The following is a 26,280-nucleotide window of genomic DNA, read 5'->3' as shown; positions in this document are numbered from 1 at the left end:
GAAGCATTTAGAAATAATGGGTAGGGGGACCAGCTGAATGTGGTGGATAAAAAGAAAAAAAAAAAATCTAAGGTCAAGGATATAATTTCTTGCATGAGCAAAACTAGGGCAGATGATGAGAATGTCAATTAGGGAAACAGAGGAAGAGAGGCAGGTGTAGGGGCCCCACGTGGAGACATGAAGTTCAGTTTGAGAGTTTATTTTAGACGTGCTGAATTTCAACTGTCCGTGGAATGGTCATGTTGGAAATAACAGCGTGAAGTTCAGCAGTGAGACAAAAGCTTGGGATGGGCAAGCGGATAACAACAAAAGACAGAGAAGGAGATGGCAACAAAGGAGGATCCACAAACAGAGGAAACAAAGGAGATGGAAATACAGCCTAGGAGACGCAGGAGGACAAAACTGTCATGGAAGCCTTACAAGAAGGAAAAGGGGATTAACAGTGAGAACAACTTAGAAGACAACCACTAATAGATGGTGGTTAGAGTTCACCATTTTTAAAGGGTGAAGGGAAAGAGAGGCCCTGAGAATTAGCACTTACAGGGGCACTAGTGGCCTTTAGAGGAGCACAGTGCCTAAAACTGCTCTAACGGGGGACACATCTTTCCTTCTGCAATAAGAAACAGAAGGCTTAAAATTCAAGTGCCTCCTTATGTTGAAACAATAGCAAACTCATTTTTCCTAAAATACAATGAATCACAGAATTTTAGAATTGGAAGGGTGCTTACTGATCATCTAATCCCTATTTTATGATTGAGGAAAATGAATTACAGGGCAAGTTTCAAGGAAGAAACAGAACAGGCCCAGAGCAACTACCCAGTCCCAGCTGCGGAGCACACAAAGCTGCTATATAAAGCCCCCTCTACCTCCCCCCAATAAACTGTGAAAGTGCCTGTCCAGAACTAAACATAATACGTTGAGAGTAGAGGCTTTATTTACAGTGATACTCAAAGAGGATTTAGAAAAAGATCCTCCTTATCTTATTAGCAGGGGCTGTACTTCATGAACAAAAAAGAAACATCCTGGGGGCAGGAGGTGAACTCTCTCCTCAGATAGGTTCTCTAGATCCCAAGAAAGTCCCCTGCTCCCCAGCTCTTAGGAGGGTAGTTGGTAGACGTTTTCTTAGCATCTCCGAGTCAGACTCCTGCATCCCACTGAGGAACACGTCCAGGAAAGACATCAACACTGGCAGGGAAAACTTCAGGCTTTCACCTCGCTCATGGCCTCCATGAGGCGGGCACTGTTGGTTACTGCTGTCGTCAGAAAAATGAACCTGTACCCTAAGGAGTAAAAGCACCACCAAACGTGACCGAGGGCAGATTTGAGCCCCTGACACCAGCCATGTGGGGCCCCTCCAGTTCCACAGCCCAGGCTGGGTCAGAGCACCAGTCTGTAGTCCCAGGTGCACCAGCACCATGCTCTCAGGCCCAGCAACTTGCCACGCTGGATGGAACTGGGCTACCTGCTGTTCGGTCCCCAGCAAGATGGCAGCAGGTGGTACCCATAGGCCTTTAAAGAAGCCTTCCTGAGGTCTGCCCTTGGCCCCCCAGATCCCACTGAGGCCTGTTCTCACCTTTCTCTCTGCCCAGGAACCGGAGGGCTGAGATCTCAGAGAACGTGCAGCCACCCAAGAACACCACCAAGATGAGGCGCAGGGACTCGCTGGAGGCCTTGTCGTCCTTGGTCATGTCTGCAAAGACCGGACCAGACTCGGCTCTTCACTGGCCACGCAGGCGCGTCCTGGGTGGTGCATCGCGCCCTCCCCTTGTTTCACCCGCCCCCACTGGGCAAGGAAGGCCATGCACCTGTGAAGGCCAGCTCACTGCAGTTGAGCAGCCGCACCACTTCGTCCAGGCCCTGCCAGCCCCGCCGCTCCAGCACCTGGGAAGGCACAAGCGTAGTTTCAAGTCCAGCAGCAGCCAGACTGTCACGTTTCTTGCTAGTTGCTCGGGTAGTTACAAGCTGGGCCAGGCCAGGGACTAAGAGAAAGCAGTGAGCAGGAAATGTGAATGGGAGGGGCCACGTTCTCACCTGCTCGATGATTCGGCAGCTGAGGGGCACATACGCACCGCTGAACACGTACGCCATGTCACGCGGCACTTTCAGGTCATACTCGCCATCCACACGTGGGATCTGGAGGGTAAAGGAGAACACAGGAGGCAAGCGGCAACTCGGCCTTCCAGTCCTTCACAGAGTCAGAGAAAAGTGGTGTACCCCTAAGAGCAGTTCTTACTTCAACTAAAGGGAAAAGCAGCAATAGCCTTGGTGGGCTGGGAAAAAACTCCATAATCAAAGATGGAAGCTGTTCAGTACCTGCCAGTTCTGCTGAATGAGGGCCCATGTGCCCTGGCAAGAGTGCCCCTTTGTGACCCTCCAGCAGTGACATAAGACACGCCTGTCACTGAAGCAGCACTTGGCACATTCTCTGATACTGGTAGGTATGTGTTACATGTTTACCAAATGAATGAACCTTTGTCTTGTCTCATTATTAAATTAAACTCATGCTATAATGCTACCAAACAAAAGAATCTTTTTCCTTTAATTTTCAGTTTTTGGCTGCATTTTGGTAGCATGTGGGAACTTAGCTCTCTGACCAGGGACTGAACCCACACCTCTGCTTTAGAAGCTTGGAGTCTGAACCACTGAACCACCAGGGAAGTTCCCAAACAAAAGGATCTTTATAAAACCAAAGTAACAGAAAGGGTTTTGTGGGCTCAAAGTATTTCACAAAGGACTGAACCCACTGCCTCCCCTATCCACTCCTGATCCACATACCAAATTCAGCTTCTTGCTGATGGCTCGGAAATTGCTTCTCTTGGCCAGGGAACTGAAGGCATCAGTAATCTTTCCTGGGAAAGAAATCTGTGCTGAGTTTTATCTAAGGTTTAAGGATTAACGATGCTGCTGTGGGTGATACCATTCAGGAAGTGACAGGACCGCCTCTCCTCAAAGGGCAGGACCTATCACACCTGAAGACCCTCCTCAAAGCAGATTACCTACAGTTCCTTGAAACCGATCAAGACCTTCACTACCTTTCTCTCCCCACCCACAGTCTTCCTCCTTCTATAGGGCACCTCTACTAAATGCAATCTACAGGGTGAGCTACAGTTTACTGGTTAAGTGTGTGGCCTTTGGAGTCAAACCTGACTGACTGAGGGGCCCTGAACAAGTCACTTAACCTCCCTCTGCCTTGGTTTCCACATGTGTAAAATGGAGATAATACAACTTACCATGGAGAGGGTTTGGGAGGATTACATGAGAAAGTGTATCTAAAAGGCTTAGCACATCAGCGTTCACTAACTGGAAGCTGTTCTAACGAGAGAGGAGGAGGAGTGGCGGTAAGGGCAGCGACAGTAAGGAATCGCCTTCTCCTCCCCCAGCTCATCCTCCCTTTGGCCAGCGTGCTCCACCTGTTGAGAGAAGAGGCACCGAGGGCCAGGGAGGGCAGAAGGGGCTACCTGTGCTCCTTGCTCACCTGCAGCCTTGTCCGTCACCAGCTTGCTCACTTTACTCTCCACGGCTGTGAGGGTGTCTCCTGGGGCCTGCTCTGTTAGGAGCCCAGCTCGCCGCAGGTTGGAGAAGGTCAGCAGGTGCTCGGGGCCATAGCTCTGAACAAAATGCAATTCAGCTCTCTACCAAGCATCCACCAAGGGCCTAGCCCTGTGAGGTGATACGGAGGTGGGGAAGAGGAGGATTATGCGGTCTGTGTCCTGAAAAGCCCACACTTGTTTGTGAGGAAGAATTTGTTTTTTTTTTAATTGGGGATCACTGCTTTATAGTGCTGTGCTGGGGAAGTCACATCAGAAATAACCAAATGCCAAACAGACAATAAAAGCAGCATGAAACAAGTAAAGAACACAGAAAATTATGGATGGGAGGAGGGGGGGAAGGCGTCACAGAGGAGGCAGGACTTGAGAAGGACGTGGAAGGAAACCTGTATAGATGCCTCACAAGGAGCTGAAGGGAGGGAGAGTCCAAGAGCAAGACCTCACCACTGCTTCCAACAGCTGAACTGTTCAGATTCCCTCCCACGCTAGCCACATAAAGCGGGGAGCAGAATGAAATGAGGGCAGCGGGAAGGGTGTCTGTGCTGAGAGGGAGGCCGCATGGGAACAGAAGGGTGACCAGGACAGGAAAGGGGCTATTTCTTCTTCAACTATTTCAAAAATGTCCACCAAATTCCCTCAAGAACACATTCTCCTGGCCTTACCTGCAGGTACTGGGTTTTCAGGGATCGGTAATCCTTGGGGATCAAACCTGAGGGTAAGAAAGATAAAGGTTCAGGAGCCAGTTGGGGTGTCCTAACGTGTACAGCCAAACCCACCAATCAACAAACCCTCCTCCCCGCAGAAAAAAAACCACACACCCTAATGAGAAGGATGTTCAAGCTGGTTTTAGAAAAGGCAGAGGAACCAGAGATCAAATTGCCAACATCCGCTGGATCATCGAAAAAGCAAGAGAGTTCCAGAAAAACATCTATTTCTGCTTTATTGACTATGCCAAAGCCTTTGACTGTGTGGATCACAATAAACTGTGGAAAATTCTGTAAGAGATGGGAATACCAGACCACCTGACCTGCCTCTTGAGAAACCTGTGTGCAGGTCAGGAAGCAACAGTTAGAACTGGACATGGAACAACAGACTGGTTCCAAATAGGAAAAGGAGTACATCAAGGCTGTATATTGTGACCCAGCTTATTTAACTTGTATGCAGAGTCCATCATGAGAAACGCTGGGCTGGAAGAAGCACAAGCTGGAATCTAGATTGCTGGGAGAAATATCAATAACCTCATATATGCAGATGATACTACCCTTATGGCAGAAAGTGAAGAGGAACTAAAAAGCCTCTTGATGAAAGTGAAAGAGGAGAGTGAAAAAGTTGGCTTATAGCTCAACATTCAGAAAACGAAGATCATGGTATCCAGTCCCATCACTTCATGAGAAATAGATGGGGAAAACAGTGGAAAAAGTGTCAGACTTTATTTTTTTGGGCTCCAAAATCACTGCAGATGGTGACTGCAGCCGTGAAATTAAAAGACACTTACTCCTTGGAAGGAAAGTTATGACCAACCTAGATAGCATATTAAAAAGCAGAGACATTACTTTGCCAACAAAGGTCCGTCTAGTCAAGGCTATGGTTTTTCCAGTGGTCATGTATGGATGTGAGAGTTGGACTGTGAAGAAAGCTGAGCACCAAAGAATTGATGCTTTTGAACTGTGGTGTTGGAGAAGACTCTTGAGAGTCCCTTGGACTGCAAGATGATCCAACCAGTCTATCCTAAAGGAGATCAGTCCTGCGTGTTCATTGGAAGGACTGATGCTGAGGCTGAAACTCCAATACTTTGGCCACCTCATGAGAAGAGTTGACTCATTGGAAAAGACTTTGATGCTGGGAGGGATTAGGGGCAGAAGGAGAAGGGGACGACAGAGGATGAGATGGCTGGATGGCATCACCGACTCGATGGACATGAGTTTGGGTAAACTCCGGGAGTTGTCGATGGACAGGGAGGCCTGGTGTGCTGCGATTCATGGGGTCGCAAAGAGTCAGACATGACTGAGCAACTGAACTGAACTGAATGAGAAGGAAGAAGTTGGATTTGGTATTAACTTTGTATCCTGTGTAGTCAATTCTAAATTGACTCCTCAACTGAAGCCTGCTTTTTGAAAGATAAAGCCTGGATCTGAGGGTTCCAAGAAAGAGCCCTGGCGAAGGGACACTGACAAATGCCAGTTTCATCCATGGAGGTGGGGTGGGGGAGGGAAATGCAAGCGCAGGGAGAAGGGCCTTCCTGTGCGTGTTTCCCTGGCTAGGGGCCAGTCCTCCCAGGAACTGCTCAACAGCAAGTGAGGAATGGGAGAAGTGTCCACATGGGTTCCCAAAGTGCGACAGGGAACTCTCAGATGTAAGAGGAAATGGGCTTCCAACTACAATAAAGGGGATTTAGAATAAGCAAATGACTTCTTTGGGTAAAAAGCAACCTTAAAGAATATCTGCCGAGACTTCCCTGGTGGTCCAGTGGTTAGGCATACACCTGTCACTGCCGGGGCACATGCTGTGGAGCAGCTAAGCCCATATGCCACAAGAGAACCCTGAAGCAACAAAGACCCAGGGCAGCCAAAAATTAACAAGTTTTAAAAGTATTTGTAAACTGGAAGACTTCAAAACTCAGAACAAGTTGCCATGAAAAGCTGCAGAATCCGAGCTGCTAAAATGCTTATGAAATTGGTTTTTCCTGAACTGTGTCTTGATTATGAAATCGTGTTGAGGGTAGGAGTCCAGATGGAATAATGAGAGACATGTCGCTCAGCTCTACCCTTGACAGTCCTACGATGGGACAGGCCTTATTGCAGAGAAGGGGACTAGATGCAGACCTCCTTAGGGCTGGAATGATAAATCACCTTAATGACCTGGGGATGTTTCACCCCAAACAAAAACCTGCTTTATTACAGGGGATAGAATCCATGAGATTATAGGGGAATGTTCTGTCTGCTAGGACATTTCTCTTTCTTTCAAAATGACTTTTTCTGTCCCTAAGGTATACTTTTCAACCTTTGGTCCCTGGGGCTCACCATTCTCCGTGATGGACAAAAGGCACATAAGACGGAGGCTTTCTATGGGTGACACCTGCACAGGAAGAAAGAGCCAGGGAGAAGTCAAGTTTCGTAACACACGTTCTCTCTTCTTCCTCTGCTTGGGCCCCACCGCTCCCCGCTCTGTCCCGCCCTGCCTCACCTGCCGGTCTATGTGCTCTTCAATGTAGCTGGTGCTCTCCCGGATGTTGAACCCCTCCAGCAGCGCTGCAAGGAATCAGAGGAGAGCCTATTACTGGGGGAATGGCTCAGCTTGTTGCCAGCTATGCTAATGGGCATCTGTCTCCCCATCTCTTTCTCCATCCTTTTTGGGGTGGGTTAAGGGGCCCCCAGAACTTCTAGCAGGAACCAGCATTGGAAAGTGCCAAAGAGCATCTTTTCAGGATGGGCTGGGGCCGGGAGTCCAGGAAGCGGAAGCAGGAGAGGTAGCCAAGTCACCATGCTCAGTCTTGATGAGCTCCTGGAAGTCCTGCTTGGTTTTCTTCTTCATGATGGATTCGCAGGCCCCGATATCTGCAGACAGGACAAAAGGGGAGCTGACACATTCCTGTTTCTGGAAGGAGGTCTCTTTACTGTCCAGGAGAATAAAAACTTTTTCAGGCAAAGTGCAGGAGCACTTCTTCCCATTTCAGAGCAAATAAGAGCACTATTTGGGACTTCCTAGGTGAACCAGTGGCTAACACTCCCAACGCAGGGGAGCCCAGGTTTGACCCCTGGTCAGGGAACTAGATCCCACATGCCGCAATAAGGCCCAGCACAGCCAAATAAATAAATAATTTCTTTTAAGCAACCAGAAACACTGATATTATTAAAATAATTCTTTTTTTAAAGCACTATTTGATAGATGAACAGGATCTCCTCCCAGAGGCAGAGCTCCTCTGCAGCCCTCCCCTCACCCTGGCCTCAAGCTGAAACGTACGGAGGCTCAGCAGGCGGTGCTCCTGTTTCAGTCCCTTGAGCTCCTGGGACACGAAGTTCTTCATCTGCTTGATGTCCATGCCTCTTCGGCGCTGTGGGGATGTGCCAGAGAAGTCAGGCCTTCTGTCCTCACACAGAATTGACCACTGCACACCCGCAGGTCCCCCCCAATCCCTGCCCAGCAGTAGCATCAGGGAGGCAGCAGCCTGGGAGCCACCGAGGAAACAGACAGAGGCCCCAGGTAGGAGCCTCACATCATACTGGGCCTGCAGGTTCCGGGCCTTCTGGCTCAGGAAGCTGAAGACATTGGAGAAGTGCTCATTCCGGATCTCATTAAACACCTGTGAGGGGAATGCGACAGGAACAGATGACTGCACAGACTCGGACCTCTCGTCTTCCTGCCTCCTCGGCGCAGCAACAGTACAGGGCGCGCGCTCAGCGGTTCTAGCAGAGAAAGCTGAGCCGGTTTCGATGAGGACGCGTCAGATCCCTGCTGTGTGCCCTGGGGTGCCCTCTCAGCTGGCGGGGTGGCCCTCCCTCCGGGGACTCAGCCTCCCCTCCCAGCACCGGGGCCCGCAGCCTCGTGGTGGCAGCAGCCTGGGAAATCGTCTGCGGGCACCTGCATGCTCACCTTGTCCTCGGCATTGAGCAGCACCTTCAGGCTCTTGTCAGAGGACGTGACTTCTGGGCCAAAGTCAACACTCCCTTTGAGAGCAGAGGGGACAGCTCGGATGATCTCCAAGGAAGCCATCTTTCCCCACCCTTTCCTGAACTGCCGTGAAAGGTGTCCCCAGGACTTCCCTGGCAGTCCAGTGGTTAGGGCTCTGGTTAGGTCCACTGCCAGGGGCCTGGGTTCGATCTCTGGTCAGGCAACTAAGATCCCAAAAGCAGGGCAAAAAAAAAAATGAGTTAAAGGTCCCCCAAACTATTTGGGGGCTTCCCTGGTGGCCCATGGAGTAGGAAATGGCTACCTACTCCAGGATCCTTGCCTGGAAAATTCTATGGACAGAGGAGCCTGGCAGGCTACAGCCCATGGGGTTGCAAAGAGTCGGACATGACTGAGCACACAGTGGTGGCTCAGCGGTAAAGAATCCACCTGCCAACGCAGGAGATGCGGGTTCGATCCCTGATCCAGGAGGATTCCCTAGAAGAGGAAATGGCAACCCACTCCAGAATTCTTGCTTGGGAAATCCCATGGACAGAGAAGCCTGGTGGGCTACAGTCCACGTGGTCATAAAGGAGTCGGACTTTGCAACAAAGCCACAACAAACCATTTGGAAGCCAGCATTTCACTCTTGAGTCTGGGTCTCGGGGAGGCCCGAGGAGTCGAACACACCTCTGTCTCGCCGAGATGCCACTTACCACACTTGATGCGGAAGGTGTCATCCACCAGGCCCTCGTAAACCACCTGGGAGCAAAGTGCGGTCACAAAGTCCACGTCTGAAATCGAGATCCCCAACCATGAGGGTTTTCCTCGACTCAGCCTACCACCCAGTTAGCTCAGTGTCCATGGGGCCCAAGTGCCCACGCCACCCTTCCCTGTGGTCAATGCTGGCATTCACAGCCCCCGCTGGAGGATTCCAACTGTGCCACCATGTCTGCTATATTCCCGATATTCCCATGTTTTCTCGGGTCCATGGAAGAGAGGAGTGCTGACAGAGCTCACCTCTGTCCAGGAGAAAGATTTGTCCAATTTCTGGCCTTCGGCCCTTGGTTTCACCATCCTCCTCCTCTTCCAGTCTCTTCCACAGTTCATACGACATCTGCTAGGGCCCAACACGTCCTCAGTCTTGAGTCCAGGTCCCTTCTGCAGCCCCACACTTATAGAACCCAACCCGTTCCATGCAATTGACCCCAAGGAAGAGCTCATTATAACATGATTACCTCTTCTACTCCATCTGTTCCCATCCCTCCCCATCCTTCCTGACAGCAGTGAAGGAGTCTCACTGCCCCCAAATATTTAGGAATGCTACCCAGGGGTGTCCTGCTGTTCTGTTAGCCACACGAGTTCTCTGCTCTGGGGACCTCTTCTGAAGCAACAAAAGCCTATACATCACATCACAGATGCCCTTGAATAATCTTAGTGGGCAGAAAACGGGTGAAATACGGGCTATCTGGGCAACAGAACTTCTCACCTTGGCACACCTGCCAATTCCATAGCAGTTGGGGAAGGGTCCATATAGGGTGCTGAGGAGGTGCAAAGCTTGTGCCAGAGTGTTGATCCAACGCTGATCTCCTTCCTGCAGGGACCACGTGGGCCACAAAGCTATAGATCAACCTGACAGATTCATCTGGAAAGGGGCGAGGCCCAGAAGCCCCGGAGCAGAAGGGCAGGGTCTCAGCAATGCTTCAGAGGGTTCATTTTCATTGGCCCCAAAGGAAGCCTCGTGAATATCAGTCAGCAGCATTCCACCTCCAAATCAGTATCACTCATGATACATGAGATAAGCTGGAAGAAGGTTGAATCCATAGCCCACAGGACCCCATGTTTGTCCCCTCTCATTGATGCCAAGACCCGAGTGCCCTGCACTCACCAGGAAGTAGTCCCTAAAAAACTCTGGTAGTTCCATGCTCAACAGATCCACATCAAGAGGCAAGAGAGAGAAGGCCCATTCGTCACAGCTCACATCTGTGGGTACAGAGAGCGTCAGCCTTCCTGCCAAAGGCACGCGGCTCCACATGAAGAGGGACGGTCCACCGCAGTCATGTGAGACTTCCTGAGGGCCTGCCCCACTGCCTCAGGTACTGTACTAAGCCCGGGATACTCAGAGATGAGTAAGATACAGTCTCTGCCCGGAAGGGGCTCACAGGCTGATAAGGAGAGGACGTGTGTGTGTAACAGCCTGTAATACAATGTGGTAAGTGGTGTGTATCCATTAGAGTACCGACCAAGATTGCCGATGAAACACTCACTCATCTATGCATCATCTAACAGTACTGACTGAAAGCTGCGTGTGTACAGGCACTAGGCTAGGTACTGGGGACACGCTCCTAACTTCTGGAGCTCACAGTGAAGTGGGAGGGTGCACAGCAGACAAATGGGATTCCAGTTGCAGGCTCCAAAGAAGAAACAGCAACCTAAGAGCGCAAACAGCTCAAGGATCTAACCCCAACCAGGGATATAGGAAAGACTTCCCTAAAGAAGTGACATTTAGGCTTAGAATTCAAGTATGATTCAGGTAGGCAAAGAAGCTTAGGGTGAGGAATATTCTAGGCAACAGGAACAGATGTGTGAAGTCCCCATGGCTGGAGGGCGGTGACTCAGGAGAGAGGAGCACACGTGATGAGTCTAAAGGGCAGGAAGGGGCCAGACTGGAGAAGTGCAGGAGGCCACACTGAGGGCTCTGGGCTTTATTCTGAGCAGGATTTCCAGCAGGAAGGACTGGGGACCAGGTCTGTGTCACACACAGAGGAGGGAAGGCACACGGTTTCCTTGTGGGGGTCTTGGGAGGGAAGGAAGAGAGCACACCCCCCAGGATCCCTTCCATACTCTCCCACTAGTGGTTTAAGCTGGGGTCCTTCTTCCCACTCTAAGGACACTCTCCTCCTGCCATGCCAATAGGAATGAGACAGCAAGCAAAAAGGAGGAGATACAGCAGGGGGCAACCCGCAGGGCCTTCTCCCACACCTACTTTCCCCTTTCCACTCACTCATCTCCTCTCACCTCCATAGACGCCCTCTTCCTCAAGCACCATCTCGCACGCATAAAACTGAAAGACAGACGGAAGCTGATTAGTAACCCCCTTCTTTGTTCTTTCCATTTCTCTGGATTCCTCTGTGGTCACTGATGAGGACCACAGTTACTGAAAAGACAAGAGAACCCAGACTCTCAGATCTAGAAAGGACCACTGGAATCATCTTGCCTAATACTATGTTTCCTTTCCATCCATTTTATCTATTTATTAAGTCAATTGCTCTTTTCTCCCTGAATGACTGGAAAAGCTTTACGAAGGAAAGGGTATTCAGCTGTCATGGAAGAGTGAGTCTGGGAGGTAGAGCTCAGAAGAAGGGCGTGACAGTGCTATAGAAACAGAGGAGGAGGAGCAGGTGGAGGTAAAGAGCGGTGGGGTGGAGAGGGGAGGGATGGAGTTCTGGTTAGGACATGTCCATGGGACCTCTGCAGACACCAGGGGGAGGTCTGGACAGACAGCCTTGGGGTTCATGGCACATACATTACATTTAAAGTAGGTAGTTTGTTCAAAAGAACACAGAGAAGAGAGCTAAGGACGGGACTCTAGGGAACCAAAATTATGAGTGCACAGTCCAAGACCTTCCAGAGAAGACCAAGAAAGAATACACAGAGGCAGGAACAGAGAAACTAGCGCCTCTAAATAGCATCTCTAAAGGCAGAGGTTCAGGGAAGAATAGGCAGCCGTCTCCAATGCCAGAGATGTTAGGTAGAAGAGCCCAACACAGACATCACTGGGTTTGTGAAGAATTATCTGATACCACTGCTTCTGCTTCCTCACACCCACCTTCATCTTTTTATCTAGACGCCCTAGATCTCTGTGGTCAAATACAGTGATATCTGTGTCAGGCTCCCAATGTAGGGGGCCCAGGTTCGATCCCTGGTCAAGTATCTAGATCCCACATGCATCAACTAAAGATGCAGCATGCTACAACCAAGACCCTGCCCAGCCAAATAAATAAAAACTGAAATCGGGGGCGGTCCTAAGATGGCGGAGGAATAGGACGGGGAGACCACTTTCTCCCCCACAAATTCATCAAAAGAACATTTGAATGCGGAGTAAATTCCACAAAACAACTTCTGAATGCTGGCAGAGGACATCAGGCACCCAGAAAAGCAGCCCATCATCTTCGAAAGGAGGTAGGAAAAAATATAAAAGATAAAAAGAGAGACAAAAGAGGTAGGGACGGAGATCTGTCCCGGGAAGGGAGTCTTAAAAAAGAGAGAAGTTTCCAAACACCAGAAAACACTCTTACTGGCGAGTCCATGGTGAGTCTTGGAACCTCAGAAGGCAACATAACTAGGAGGAAAAATAAATAAAACCCACAGATTACGTGCCCAACGGTAACTCCCCCAGTGGGGAAGCAGCACAGACGCCAGCATCCGCCACTAGCAACCAGGGAGGCGCGGGCTGCATTGCTTAGAGTAAGGACTGGGCCTGAATGCCCTGAGGGCAATCTGAGGGACCTAACTTGAGGTAGCAAACCAGACTGTGGAATAGCTATCCCGCAAAAAGTCCTAACCTAAGACACCGCCAGGCCCGCTCACAGAACAAAGGACTGAGCAGAGCTAGCCAGCTGTGGACCGGCCCATCCCCCACCAGAGACAGGCAGGCGAGGGCAGCCAGAGCCAGAAGGGGGTAATCGCGGCCCCAGAGAGGCATCCTCGACCAAACTGTAAGAAGGCTTCATTGCTAACCAAGACTTCTTGGGATTCTGGACGGTCGACATCCGCCGGGAGGGTCACAGCCAGAGATCAGCTCCCCAAAAGCGACACATGGCACACCTGAGAAGGTGTGCTGGTTGTACACCCAGAAAACTGAGCGGCAAGGTACGGGGTAGGCATAAGTTGCAGCCACCACCTGGGGGGCGACCGTGCTCGCCAAGGACCTGGTCACCTGAGCTGCTCAGACCTCCTGGGAAGGGCACAAAACGCAGGCCCAACCGAGTCTGCGCCTCTGAGGACTACCCGAATACCTGAACCTGAGCGGCTTAGACCTGGGGAAGTGCATACAACCCAGGGCCGGCCTCAGTTCCCAGCAGAGCAACCTACAGCCTAAGGAGTGTAGACAGGGAAAGCACACACGCCGTGAGCAGGGGCAAACGCAGTGTGGCTGAGACACTGCGAGCACATGCCAGTGTTATTTGTTTGCAGTGTTCCTCCCTCCCCACAGCACGACTGAACACGGGAGCCTAAAAAAGTGTCCACCACCGCCCCATTGTGTCAGGGTGGAAATTAGACACTGAAGAGACCAGCAAACAGGAGACGCTAAAACAGAGGGAACCACCTTGGAAGTGACAGGTGCAATAGATTAAAACCCTATAGTTAGTACCGACTACATAGGAAAGGGCCTATAGATCTTGAGAAATATAAGCCAGATCAAGGAACTATCTGAAAACGCACTGACCCCACACTGTCCACAACAACACCAGAGAAAGTCCAAGATATACTTTTACTATTATCATTCTTTAAATTAAAAAAATTTTTAAGTCCTCTATTACTCCTTTAATTTTCATTTTTATAACCTACTATTACTTTGCAAAAAAAAAGACCCTATTTTTTAAAGCAAACTTCATATATATATATTTTATAACTTTTGTGACTTTGTTTTCTTCTTTAATATTGTATTTTTGAGAATCCAACCTCTACTCTAGATTTTTAATCTTTGCTTTTTGGTACATGTTATCAATTTTGTACCTTTAAGAACCCAGTCTTCAGTACCCATTTTTACTTGGGAGCGAGATTCCTGGCTTGACTGCTCTCTCCCCCTTTGGACTCTTCTTTTTCTCCACCAAGTTGCCTCTATCTCCTCCCTCCCCCTTCTCTTTTCTACCCAACTCTGTGAATCTCTTTGTGTGTTTGTGTTCTGCGCTGTGGAGAACACTTAGGGAACTGATTACTGGCTGGATCTGTATCTCTCCTTTTGATTCCCCCCTTTATCCTCCTGGCCACCTCTGTCTCCTTCTTCCCTCTTCTCTTCTCTGTGTAATGCCGTGAACATCTCTGAGTGGTCCAGACTGTGGAGTGCACATAAGGAAGTGATTACTAGCTAGCTTGCTCTCGCTCCTTTTGATTCCCCCCTCTTCTCCTCCTGGTCACCTCTATCTCCCTCCTCCCTCTTCTCATCTCCATGTAACTCTGTGAACCTCTCTGGATGTCCCTCACTGTGGAGAAACTTTTCATCTTTAACCTAGATGTTTTATCATTAGTGCTGTATAGATGGAGCAGTCTTGAGGCTACTGTAAAAATAATACTGAAAACCAGAGGCAGGAGGCTTAAGTCCAAATCCTGAGAACACCAGAGAACTCCTGACTCCAGTGAACATTAATCAATAGGAGCTCATCAAAAGTCTCCATACCTACACTGAAACCAAGCACTACCCAAGGGCCAACAAGACATCCAGAGCAAGACATACCACACAAATTCTCCAGCAACACAGGAACATAGCCCTGAGCTTCAATATACAGGCTGCCCAAAGTCACACCAAACCCACTGACATCTCATAACTCATTATTGGACACTTCATTGCACTCCAGAGACAAGAAATCCAGCTCCACCCACCAGAACACCGACACAAGCTTCCCTAACCAGGAAACCTTGACAAGCCACCTGTCCAATCCCACCCACAGTGAGGAAATTCCACAATAAAGAGAACTCCACAAACTGCCAGAATACGGAAAGGCCACCCCAAACACAGCAAATTAAACAAGATAAAAGGCAGAGAAATATCCAGCAGGTAAAGGAACAGGATAAATGCCCACCAAACCAAACAAAAGAGGAAGAGATAGGGAACCTACCTGATAAAGAATTCTGAATAATGATAGTGAAAATGATCCAAAATCTTGAAAACAAAATGGAGTTACAGATAAATAGCCTGGAGACAAGGATAGAGAAGATGCAAGAAAGGTTTAACAAGGACCTAGAAGAAATAAAAAAGAGTCAATATATAATGAATAATGCAATAAATGAGATCAAAAACACTCTAGAGGGAACCAACAGAATAATGGAGGCAGAAGATAGGATAAGTGAGGTAGAAGATAGAATGGTAGAAATAAATGAAACAGAGAGGAAAAAAGAAAAATGAATTAAAAGAAATGAGGACAATCTCAGAGACCTCTAGGACAATGTTAAATGCCCCAACATTTGAATTGTAGGAGTCCCAGAAGAAGACAAAAAGAAAGGCCATGAGAAAATACTTGAGGAGATAATAGTTGAAAACTTCCCTAAAATAGGGAAGGAAATAATCACCCAAGTCCAAGAAACCCAGAGATTCCCAAACAGGATAAACCCAAGGCAAAACACCCTAAGACACATATTAATCAAATTAACAAAGATCAAACACAAAGAACAAATATTAAAAGCAGCAAGGGAAAAACAACAAATAACACACAAGGGGATTCCCATAAGAATAACTGCTGATATTTCAATAGAAACTCTTCAGGCCAGGAGGGAATGGCAGGACATACTTAAAGTGATGAAAGAAAATAACCTACAGCCCAGATTACTGTACTCAGTGAGGATCTCATTCAAATATGAAGGAGAAATCAAAAGCTTTACAGACAAGCAAAAACTGAGAGAATTCAGCACCACCTAACCAGCTCTCCAACAAATGCTAAAGGATCTTCTCTAGACAGGAAACACAGAAAGGGTGTATAAACTTGAACCCAAAACAATAAAGTAAATGGCAATGGGATCATACTTATCAATAATTACATTAAATGTAAATGGGCTGAATGCCCCAACCAAAAGACAAAGACTGCCTGAATGGATACAAAAACAAGATCCCTATATACGTTGTCTACAAGAGACCCACCTCAAAACAAGGGATACATACAGACTGAAAGTGAAGGGCTGGAAAAAGATATTCCACGCAAATAGAGACCAAAAGAAAGCAGGCGTAGCAATACTCATACCAGATAAAATAGACTTTAAAACAAAGGCTGTGGAAAGAGACAAAGAAGGACACTATATAATGATCAAAGGATCAATCCAAGAAGATATAACAATTATAAATATGTATGCACCCAACATAGGAACACCGCAATATGTAAGACAAATGCTAACAAGTATGAAAGGGGAAATTAACAATAACACAATAATAGTGGGAGACTTTAATACCCCACTCACACCTATGGATAGATCAACTAAACAGAAAATTAACAAGGAAACACAAACTTTAAATGATACAATAGACCAGTTAGACCTAATTTATATCTATAGGACATTTCACCCCCAAACAATGAATTTCACCTTTTTCTCAAGCACACATGGAACCTTCTCCAGGACAGATCACATCCTGGGCCATAACTCTAGCCTTGGTAAATTCAAATAAATTGAAATCATTCCAAGCATCTTTTCTGACCACAATGCAGTAAGATTAGATGTCAATTACAGGAGAAAAACTATTAAAAATTCCAACATATGGAGGCTGAACAACATGCTGCTGAATAACCAACAAATCACAGAAGAAATCAAAAAAGAAATCAAAATATGCATAGAAACGAATGAAAATGAAAACACAACAACCCAAAACTTGTGGGACACTGTAAAAGCAGTGCTAAGGGGAAGGTTCATAGTAATACAGGCATACCTCAAGAAACAAGAAAAAAGGCAAATAACCTAACTCTATACCTAAAGCAACTAGAAAAGGAAGAAATGAAGAACCCCTGGGCTAGGAGAAGGAAAGAAATCTTAAAAATTAGGGCAGAAATAAATGCAAAAGAAACAAAAGAGACCATAGCAAAAATCAACAAGCCAAAAGCTGGTTCTTTGAGAAGATAAATAAAATTGACAAACCATTAGCCAGACTTATCAAGAAACAAAGGGAGAAAAATCAAATCAATAAAATTAGAAATGAAAATGGAGAGATCACAACAGACAACACAGAAATACAAAGGATCATAAGAGACTACTATCAGTAATTATATGCCAATAAAATGGACAACTTGGAAGAAATGGACAAATTCTTAGAAAAGTACAACTTTCCAAAACTGAACCAGGAAGAAATAGAAAATCTTAACAGACCCATCACAAGCACGGAAATTGAAACTGTAATCAGAAATCTTCCAGCAAACAAAACCCCAGGACCAGATGGCTTCACAGCTGAATTCTACCAAAAATTTATAGAAGAGCTGACACCTATCCTATTCAAACTCTTCCAGAAAATTGCAGAGGAAGGTAAACTTCCAAACTCATTCTATGAGGTTACCATCACCCTAATACCAAAACCTGACAAAGATGCCACAAAAAAAGAAAACTACAGGCCAATATCAGTGATGAACATAGATGCAAAAATCCTTAACAAAATTCTAGCAAACAGAATCCAACAATACATTAAAAAGATCATACATCATGACCAAGTGGGCTTTATCCCAGGGATGCAAGGATTCTTCAATATCTGCAAATCAATCAATGTAATATACCACATTAACAAATTGAAAAATAAAAACCATATGATTATCTCAATAGATGCAGAGAAAGCCTTTGACAAAATCCAACATCCATTTATGATAAAAACCCTTCAGAAAGCAGGAATAGAAGGAACATAACTCAACATAATAAAAGCTATGTATGACAAACCCACAGCAAACATTATCCTCAATGGTGAAAAATTGAAAGCATTTCCCCTAAAGTCAGGAACAAGACAAGGGTGCCCACTCTCATCACTACTATTCAACATAGTTTTGGAAGTTTTGGCCACAGCAATCAGAGCAGAAAAAGAAATAAAAGGAATCCAAATTGGAAAAGAAGAAGTAAAACTCTCACTGTTTGCAGATGACATGATCCTCTACATAGAAAACCCTAAAGAGTCCACCAGAAAATTACTAGAGCTAATCAATGAATAATAGTAAAGTTGCAGGATATAAAATCAACACACAGAAATCCATTGTATTCCTATACACTAATAATGAGAAAATAGAAAGAGAAATTAAAGAAACAATTCCATTCACCATTGCAACGAAAAGAATAAAATACTTAGGAATATACCTACCTAAAGAAACAAAAGACCTATATATAGAAAACTATAAAACACTGGTGAAAGAAATCAAAGAGGACACTAATAGATGGAGAAATATACCATGTTCATGGATTGGAAGAACCAATATAGTGAAAATGAGTATACTACCCAGAGCCATCTATAGATTCAATGCAATCCCTATCAAGCTACCAAAGGCATTTTTCACAGAGCTAGAACAAATAAGTTCACAATTTGTATGAAAATACAAAAACCTCAAATAGCCAAAGCAATCTTGAGAAAGAAGAATGGAACTGGAGGAATCAATCTGCCTGACTTCAGGCTCTACTACAAAGCCACAGTCATCAAGACAGTGTGGTACTGGCACAAAGACAGACATATAGATCAATGGAACAAAATATAAGCCCAGAGATAAATCCACACACCTATGGACACCTTATCCTTGACAAAGGAGGCAAGAATATACAATGGAGAAAAGACAACCTCTTTACCAAGTGGTGCTGGGAAAACTGGTCAACCACTTGTAAAAGAATGAAACTAGAACACTTTCTAACACCGCACACAAAAATAAACTCAAAATGGATTAAAGATCTAAATGTAAGACCAGAAACTATAAAACTCCTAGAGGAGAACACAGGCAAAACACTCTCCAACATAAATCACAGCAGGATCCTCTATGACCCACCTCCCAGAATATTGGAAATGAAAGCAAAAATAAACAAATGGGACCTAATTAAAATTAAAAGCTTCTGCACAACAAAGGAAACTATAAGCAAGGTAAAAAGACAGCCTTCAGAATGGGAGAAAATAATAGCAAATGAAGCAACTGACAAAGAATTAATCTCAAAAATATACAAGCAACTCCTGCAGCTCAATTCCAGAAAAATAAACAACCTAATCAAAAATGGGCCAAAGAACTAAACAGACATTTCTCAAAAGAAGGCATATAGATGGCTAACAAACACATGAAAAGATGCTCAACATCACTCATTTTCAGAGAAATGCAAATCAAAACCACAATGAGGTACCATTTCACGCCAGTCAGAATGGCTGCTATCCAAAAGTCTACAAGCAATAAATGCTGGAGAGGGTGTGGAGAAAAGGGATTCCTCTTACACTGTTGGTGCGAATGCAAACTAGTACAGCCACTATGGAGAACAGTGTGGAGATTCCTTAAAAAACTGGAGATAGAACTGCCATATGACCCAGCAATCCCACTGCTGGGCATACACACCAAAGAAACCAGAATTGAAAGAGACACGTGTACCCCAATGTTCATCACAGCACTGTTTATAACAGCCAGGACATGGAAGCAACCTAGATGTCCATCAGCAGATGAATGGATAAGAAAGCTGTGATTCATATACACAATGGAGTATTAATCAGCCATTAAAAAGAATACATTTGAATCAGTTTAAATGAGGCGGATGAAACTGGAGCCTATTATAGAGTGAAGTCAGAAAGAAAAACACCAATAAAGTATACTAATGCATATATATAGAATTTAGAAAGATGGTAACGATAACCCTGTATGCGAGACAGCAAAAGAGACATAAATGTATAGAGCAGTCTTCTGGACTCTGTGGGAGAGGGCGAGGGTGGGATGACTTGGGAGAATGGCATTGAAACATGTATATTATCATATGTGAAATGAATCACCAGTCCAGGTTCGATGCATGATACAGGATGCTCAGGGCTGGTGCACTGGGATGACCCAGAGGGATGGGATGGGATGGCAGGTGGGAGGGGGGTTCAGGATGGGGAAACACATGTACACCCATGGTGGATTCATGTCAATGTATGGCAAAACCAATACAATATTGTAAAGTAATTAGCCTCCAATTAAAATAAATAAATTTATATTAAAAAAATATATATATAATTGACATAGTAAAAAAACAGCAGTGAGGGAAAACAACTTTACTAATAGGTCCAAAAAAAAGTTAAATCTATTAATCAGCATTGTTTTATTAATGAGGCTGACTTTTCCAAATGTTTCTAAGCCATTCCTTTTGTAATTAAAATAATGCTCTTGCTAATTCATTTATTAGAATCAAAATTTTCTTACGGGTGTATGTGAGTTTTCTGTATAGCAATACTTATAAATATTTTCCCAATTTTGTTTAGCTTTCATAATTTTTATGTTAGTGATTTATGTCAATTTTTAACCTTTGTGTAGGTTATTTTCCTTTACTAAGTGGCATATTATCCAGTACTTTGTTAGCATCTCCTATGACTGTTTATTGTATAAAATTATTCTGCCTACTTTTGTGTGCTATGTAAATTGACATCTTTTATATTATTTCCCATATTTTTCCTTTTAAAGATCAAACTGATTGATTCACAAAACTCAAATCTTATTTTTACTTTTGTAAATAAAATACCTAATTATTTCACTGCAAAAAAACAAACTGAAATCTTACAGGCCTATTTTTAATTCTAACTAATGGGATTCCTTTGTCCACTTGGCAAACTGCCAATCTTCATAATTAACAGAGGGAGCTCAGGAAGAGAGAGAGATCTCCTCCTCCCTACAGCCACTAAAGAGACGGTCCTGTGATGGAAAATCAGGTCAAATAATTTGATTAGATAGGGTGTTAGAAAGAAAAAAAATTCATTAAAATCTCAGTTTTGTTTTTCTGTGTGTTATGGAGGCTTGCAGCATTATTTGAAACTGTTACCAACTTGTTCTGTTTCCTATTTAAACAAATCTGTCCTTGGAAGTATAACTGGAAGAAAAGGGTTCTGTAAGACTCCCCAAACTAGAAATTAACTACTATAGCTCCTTTAAATAACATTAAAAAGTATCTTGTAATCTGGTTATTCTACTCAATAATATTCTTGCCCTAGTCATAATGTTATACTTCATATATTTATATTCCTAAACAGGATAGCTTCCTAGGTGGCACAGTGGTAAAAGGATCCACCGGAAATGCAAAAGGAGATTCAAGTTTGATCCCTGGGTCGGGAAGATCCCCTGGAGGAAGGCATGGCAGCCCACTCCAGTATGCTTGCCTGGAGAATGCCATGGTCAGAGGAGCCTAGAGGGCTACAGTCCATGGGGTCACAGAGAGTCAGACACAACCGAGCATGCACACACTCACATGTAGAGGCCACCTCTCACCACTGTACTATCTGTATTTGGGGAAATTTGATAGGAGACTCTCTGCTACATTAATAAAAAGACAATGGCAGGTATTTTGTTCAGTCACACAGAATTCGCTTAGAGGGAGACACAGCGGTTGGCCCCTTACCCCGTCCCAGTCCCCCATGCTCTTCTACCTTATCTCACGCCCACATGGGTCCAAACTCACCTTCTGAGGACTGAAGATCACTTTGTATTTCCTAGTTCGGCCAGCCATTTTGTCAGCATTGACGAGACCTACAGACAGAAGGGAAGGCATGCAGCCCAGAAAGCCATGGGCCTTACGCTAGACTAGAAGCAAGGCAGCGGCGAGCCTCGGGGCACGGCCAACCCGAACAATTCTTTCCTTATGAAAGGGTTCTTTTGGCCACGGCCCTCAGACATTCCCGCCCTCCCCGGGGTCTTAGTGACAGCGAACGCTGTGACACACTCACTGGCAATGTACCGCATATTCTTGATGCGAGGTCTCACCAGGAAGCACAACCTATGGGAGAGAAGGGGGGAAAAATCCTAGTGAAGAAAAATCATGAAGTTGGTGATAGTAATGCTAACTCTCACCACGTGCTACAGCTCTCAGCCGGCCAAAGCCACGCCAGCGTTCTCGGCTGACTCACCACAGAAGACTCCCCTCAGTAAAGCAGGTAGGTACAGAAGAACCCATTTGCAGGGCACAACTAGAGATGCGGATGTGGAGAACAGACTTGTGGCCGTAGCAGGGGAAGGAGAGGGTGGGAAAAATTGAGAGGAGCATCAACATAAACCCACTACCACATGTGAAAGAGATAGCTAGTGGGAAGCCGCTGCATAACACAGGGAGCTCAGTCCAGTGATCTGTGACAACCTAGAGGGGTGGGATGGGGTGAGGGACAGGAGGGAGGCTCAAAAGGGAGGGGACATATGTATACTTGTGGCTGATTCACACTGTTGTATGGCAGAAACCAAAACAACACTGGAAAGCAATTATCCTCCAATTAAGAGTAAATTAAAAAACATAAAGCAGGTATATTGTGATGAGCTGGGGGAACTTATTGGCCTTATGGTAGACCCAGAAGTTTCTGCTCTCAAATAATTTACAGTTTATTGGGCAAAATAAGATGCACGTATGCATGGAGTATATTAACCATCAAAAATAATTAACCAAAATAATTAACCAAAAATAATACAAGAAGTATGTGACATGTTGTTCAAACTGGGATTTGTGGATGTATTCTCCATGTATCTAGGAGGGTTTTTTCCTCTAAGGGAGGGTGTACATGACTTAAGTTGAGAAATACTGAAAATAAAAACAAACGCCAGACAACAGGCAGCATGTGACTGAGTGCCAGGTGAACAGGACAAACACTGAGCTCCATGCAAATCCAGGGGAGGAGACAATCACCCGGGGGTGGCGACCCTGGGATGGCTTCGTGGAGGAGGTGGGGCTGGGCTCTGAAGGCTGGGTGTCTGTCACGAGAACAGTGAGGAGAGGAGAGAAGGTCAGGCAGAGTGGGTGGAGTGGCCAGAAGCATGGAGGTTTGTGTGCAGAGCGGGGAAACACACGAAAGTGCATCAGGTGAGAGAGTATGTGCAAGAGGCCAGGCTGGACAGAGGGCGCAAGGCCTTCTGGGAGGCAGCTTTAGAATCTATGATGAGCAATGAAGACTTTAGTGGGTAAGTAAGGGAAGGCCTGAAGGTTCTGGAGGAGATCACAAGGAAATTATTTGTGAAAGATTAATCAGTGTGGTGGGGGAGTGCTTCCCTGATAGCTCAGTTGGTAAAGAATCCACCTGCAATGCAGGAGACCCTGGTTCAACTCCTGGGTCGGGAAGATCCACTGGAAAAGGGATAGGCGACCCACTCCAGTATTCTTGGGCTTCCCTTGTGGCTCAGCTGGTAAAGAATTCACCTGCAATGCAGGAGACCTGGGTTCAGTCCCTGGGTTGGGAAGATCCCCTGGAGAAGGGAAAGGCTACCCACTCCAGTATTCTGGCCTGGAGAATTCCACGGACTGTATAGTCCATGGGGTCGCAAAGAGTCGGACACGACTCAGAGACTTTTTCACTTTCTTTCAATCAATGTGGTTAGAGCTGGTAGATTGGGTTAGAGAGAGAAGAGGACAAAGGAGAAACTGCAGACAAGGAGACCAATTAGGAGGATAAATCATAACCTAGGGGAGAAATTGTAAAAGTGCAGGGAAGTGAAATGCTTTGATATCACAAATGTCATGGGGCTAGATCTCAGCCAAGGACTGATCAAAGGCAAATGTGCAGGGACCGAGGCTCCTGGACACTCACTGTTCACTGGAGCTGAGGGCTGGTTTGTTCTCCACTTTGTACAGCTTGTCTACCTCGTGTTGCTACAGACAAGAATCAAATGAAACAACAGACGTAAGTGTGACTGGGAACCTGAAGCCTGATACAAAGACAGGGGTCTTCTGAAAGGGCTTCCTCCTATCTACACTAACTCTAGGAGTCAAAATGCCCCCCTAACAACCATTCCACTGAACCTTCCTCAAACTGTCAGTAGAAAAATCAACATTTAAATAATTCAAAAACAATACAAAGAGGATCAATCCCCCCCAGTCCACTCAACTCTGCTATCCTATATCTACCCTAGAAGGGTAGTAATTACTCCTCAGTAATTTGTACCATTCATCAAAAGAAAAACTGCTTAATGAGCAAAGAGGGGCCTGATCCACATGATTCCACATGGGAATGGGGGCAAGTTACCTTTAGAATGGAGACATTGGCGATTCGATCCAAAGGGCTCATAAGATCTGCCTCAATGAACAAGTCTTTCTTTCCAGGAAGCTGAAGGAGACACAGTATGTTGGATCACTCTCAGGTCATAAAAGCCCCTCAGTCAAGAGTTCACTCAGTCATCCATTTAATAGAAGTCTCTGAGCTGGGAACTTCCTTGGTGGCACAGTGGACAGGAATCCACCTGCCAACGCAGGGTACATGGGTTTGATCCCTGGTCCAGGCAGATCCCACATGCCGTGGAACAACTAAGCCCGTGTGCCACAACTACTGAAGCCTGCATGCCTGAGAGCCCATGATCTGCAACAAAAATGTCACCACGGCGAGAAGCCCATGCACTGCAACGAGGAGTAGCCCCTGCTCACAACTAGAGAAAGCCCAGGAGCAGCAACGAAGACCCAGCACAGCCATAAGCCAATAAAGAAAATCATTTAAAAAAAAAGTCTCTGAGTTCCTTGGAAAGGCACTAGACCTCACCTAACCCAGCACCTTATTTACTGTCTATAGCCACAGTTGACATTTCTTTACATATTCACGTATTTTTGTCTTCTATTCATTATTGGTTCCAGTGGAAAGATATTTCATCTTTTTTTATGGCCACGCAGCATGTTGGATCCTAGTTCCCTGCTCAGGGATCCAATCCATGCCCCCTGCACTAAAGCTTGGAGTCTTAACCACTGGACTGCCTGGGAAGTCCCTCACTTTCTAAGGTCACATCCTTCTCACTCAACCCTCCTGCTCGCCTGAGGCCCTGTTCTACATCACTGCTCCTCTGCTCCACTGCCTCCTCCTCTATAGCTCCTGAAAAACTAACTGATCTCCTGCTGAACAAAGCCAAACAAAACAAAACTGCGTGTATCCTGCAACCCCACAACCAAATGCCAGACATCTCTTCAAATGGCATTTTACTTCTAATTACAAACAGAACCAATGTTCAAGGCAGAAAACTTAACCCAGGGCAGTCCTCACCCTCCCACCCACTTCCTGCTTCACCATTCCTGACGCTGCTCTCTCATCTGTCCAGAGGAAGGAGAGGTCACACTGAGCAGAAGAGAGGGTGAAGTCATTGAAAGCTTCCTCTCAACATGATTTTGACAAACGGGTAGGCTGTGGGCAGTGACAGATCGAGATGGTAATTCAGCCAAAGCCAGGGAAAGCCAACAGGCTGAATGGCTAGGGCAGAAGAGCAGTTCAGTTTGCCTGATGGGTAAGGTGCATGTAAGCAGTGGTCCTCAACCAGGACTGATTTTGCCCTTCAGGGGATATCTGGCAAAGTGTGGAGACATTTAGGTTGTCTCATCTTGGGCCAGGGGGTCTTACTGACATCTGGTGTTACTGGTAGAGGTTAGGGATGCTGCTAAATATCCTACAGTGTACAGGACAGTCCCACCACAAAGAATTAACCAGCCCAAAATGTCAGTGTTACCAAGGTTGAGAAATTTTGGATGTCAGGGAATGGTGGGAAACAAGGCTGAAACATTCACAGGAATCAGGGATAAACCTTCAGTAGCTACCTAATGCCTACTGTCTATTTCATCCCTCTCTTCCATGTATTACATGCCTTGTCCTTTCCAGGTTCCTCAACTTTGCTCCTACCAGCACATCTGCCTGGAATACCCTCTCCCATCTCTAATTAAAGTATGTTTATCTTCACACTCCATTCCTCGAAACTCCTAGATTACTCCAGCTAGAAATGACTGTTTCATGAACCCTAGCTGTCACTCATTTACCACAGGATACCCTATGTGTGCTAATTTGTGCTTCACAGGCTCCCAGTAATGCCTATGAATAGATCAGGAAGTAAGATCCCTAAGGTCCAAGTTGTTTTAACCATATTTCCATCCCCAGTGATGCCTGACACTAGTGGTGTCTCCCTTGCCCGTAAAAAAAAAAAAAAAAAAGGACCTGTGCTTCATTTTGGACCTGCCACAGAAGCTCCAAGGACCAAGGCAAGATCAAGGGAATTCAGTAAGAAAGAACTAGGCATCCAGTGAGTGCTAAACTGCTGATGCAGTAAAGGCCCCCGACGTGGCGGGCACTGACCTGCTCCAGCAGGTAGATGAGCTGGTCTCGGGCCAGCCTCTTGAGCATGGAGAAGTCAGGCAGCTCTGGGGCGTCCGGTCGATGGGGAAAAGCCATGGCGGCGGTCACCTGAGCCGCAAGGTGGAAGAAGGGGGACGCCCTCCGCTCCGAGGAGACCCGCAGCGGCCCGGGTAAGCGCAGGAT

General features: G+C 46.1%; 1 protein-coding gene across 1 annotated transcript; it reads right to left on the bottom strand.

Annotated features, from left to right (window-relative positions):
• VPS33B (VPS33B, late endosome and lysosome associated) lies at window positions 912–26,280 on the bottom strand. The gene is made up of 23 exons (XM_005694983.3): window positions 26,098–26,280; window positions 24,025–24,105; window positions 23,590–23,651; window positions 21,751–21,800; window positions 21,486–21,553; window positions 11,172–11,217; window positions 10,042–10,136; window positions 9,643–9,747; window positions 9,174–9,270; window positions 8,870–8,947; window positions 8,139–8,212; window positions 7,762–7,848; window positions 7,509–7,599; window positions 7,028–7,102; window positions 6,732–6,796; window positions 6,569–6,623; window positions 4,211–4,257; window positions 3,476–3,608; window positions 2,776–2,849; window positions 2,032–2,133; window positions 1,806–1,881; window positions 1,574–1,690; window positions 912–1,280 (listed from the first exon to the last, which is right to left on the bottom strand). The coding sequence occupies exons 1-23, from the start codon at window positions 26,191–26,193 to the stop codon at window positions 1,201–1,203; spliced, it is 1,854 nt and encodes a 617-aa protein (XP_005695040.1). The 5' UTR covers window positions 26,194–26,280; the 3' UTR covers window positions 912–1,200.

Source organism: Capra hircus, chromosome 21 (assembly GCF_001704415.2).
Source record: "Capra hircus breed San Clemente chromosome 21, ASM170441v1, whole genome shotgun sequence".
Classification (NCBI taxonomy): Eukaryota; Metazoa; Chordata; class Mammalia; order Artiodactyla; family Bovidae; genus Capra; species Capra hircus.
Note: the sequence above shows the minus strand (reverse complement) of the source record. Positions and strands in the feature narration are given on the sequence as shown.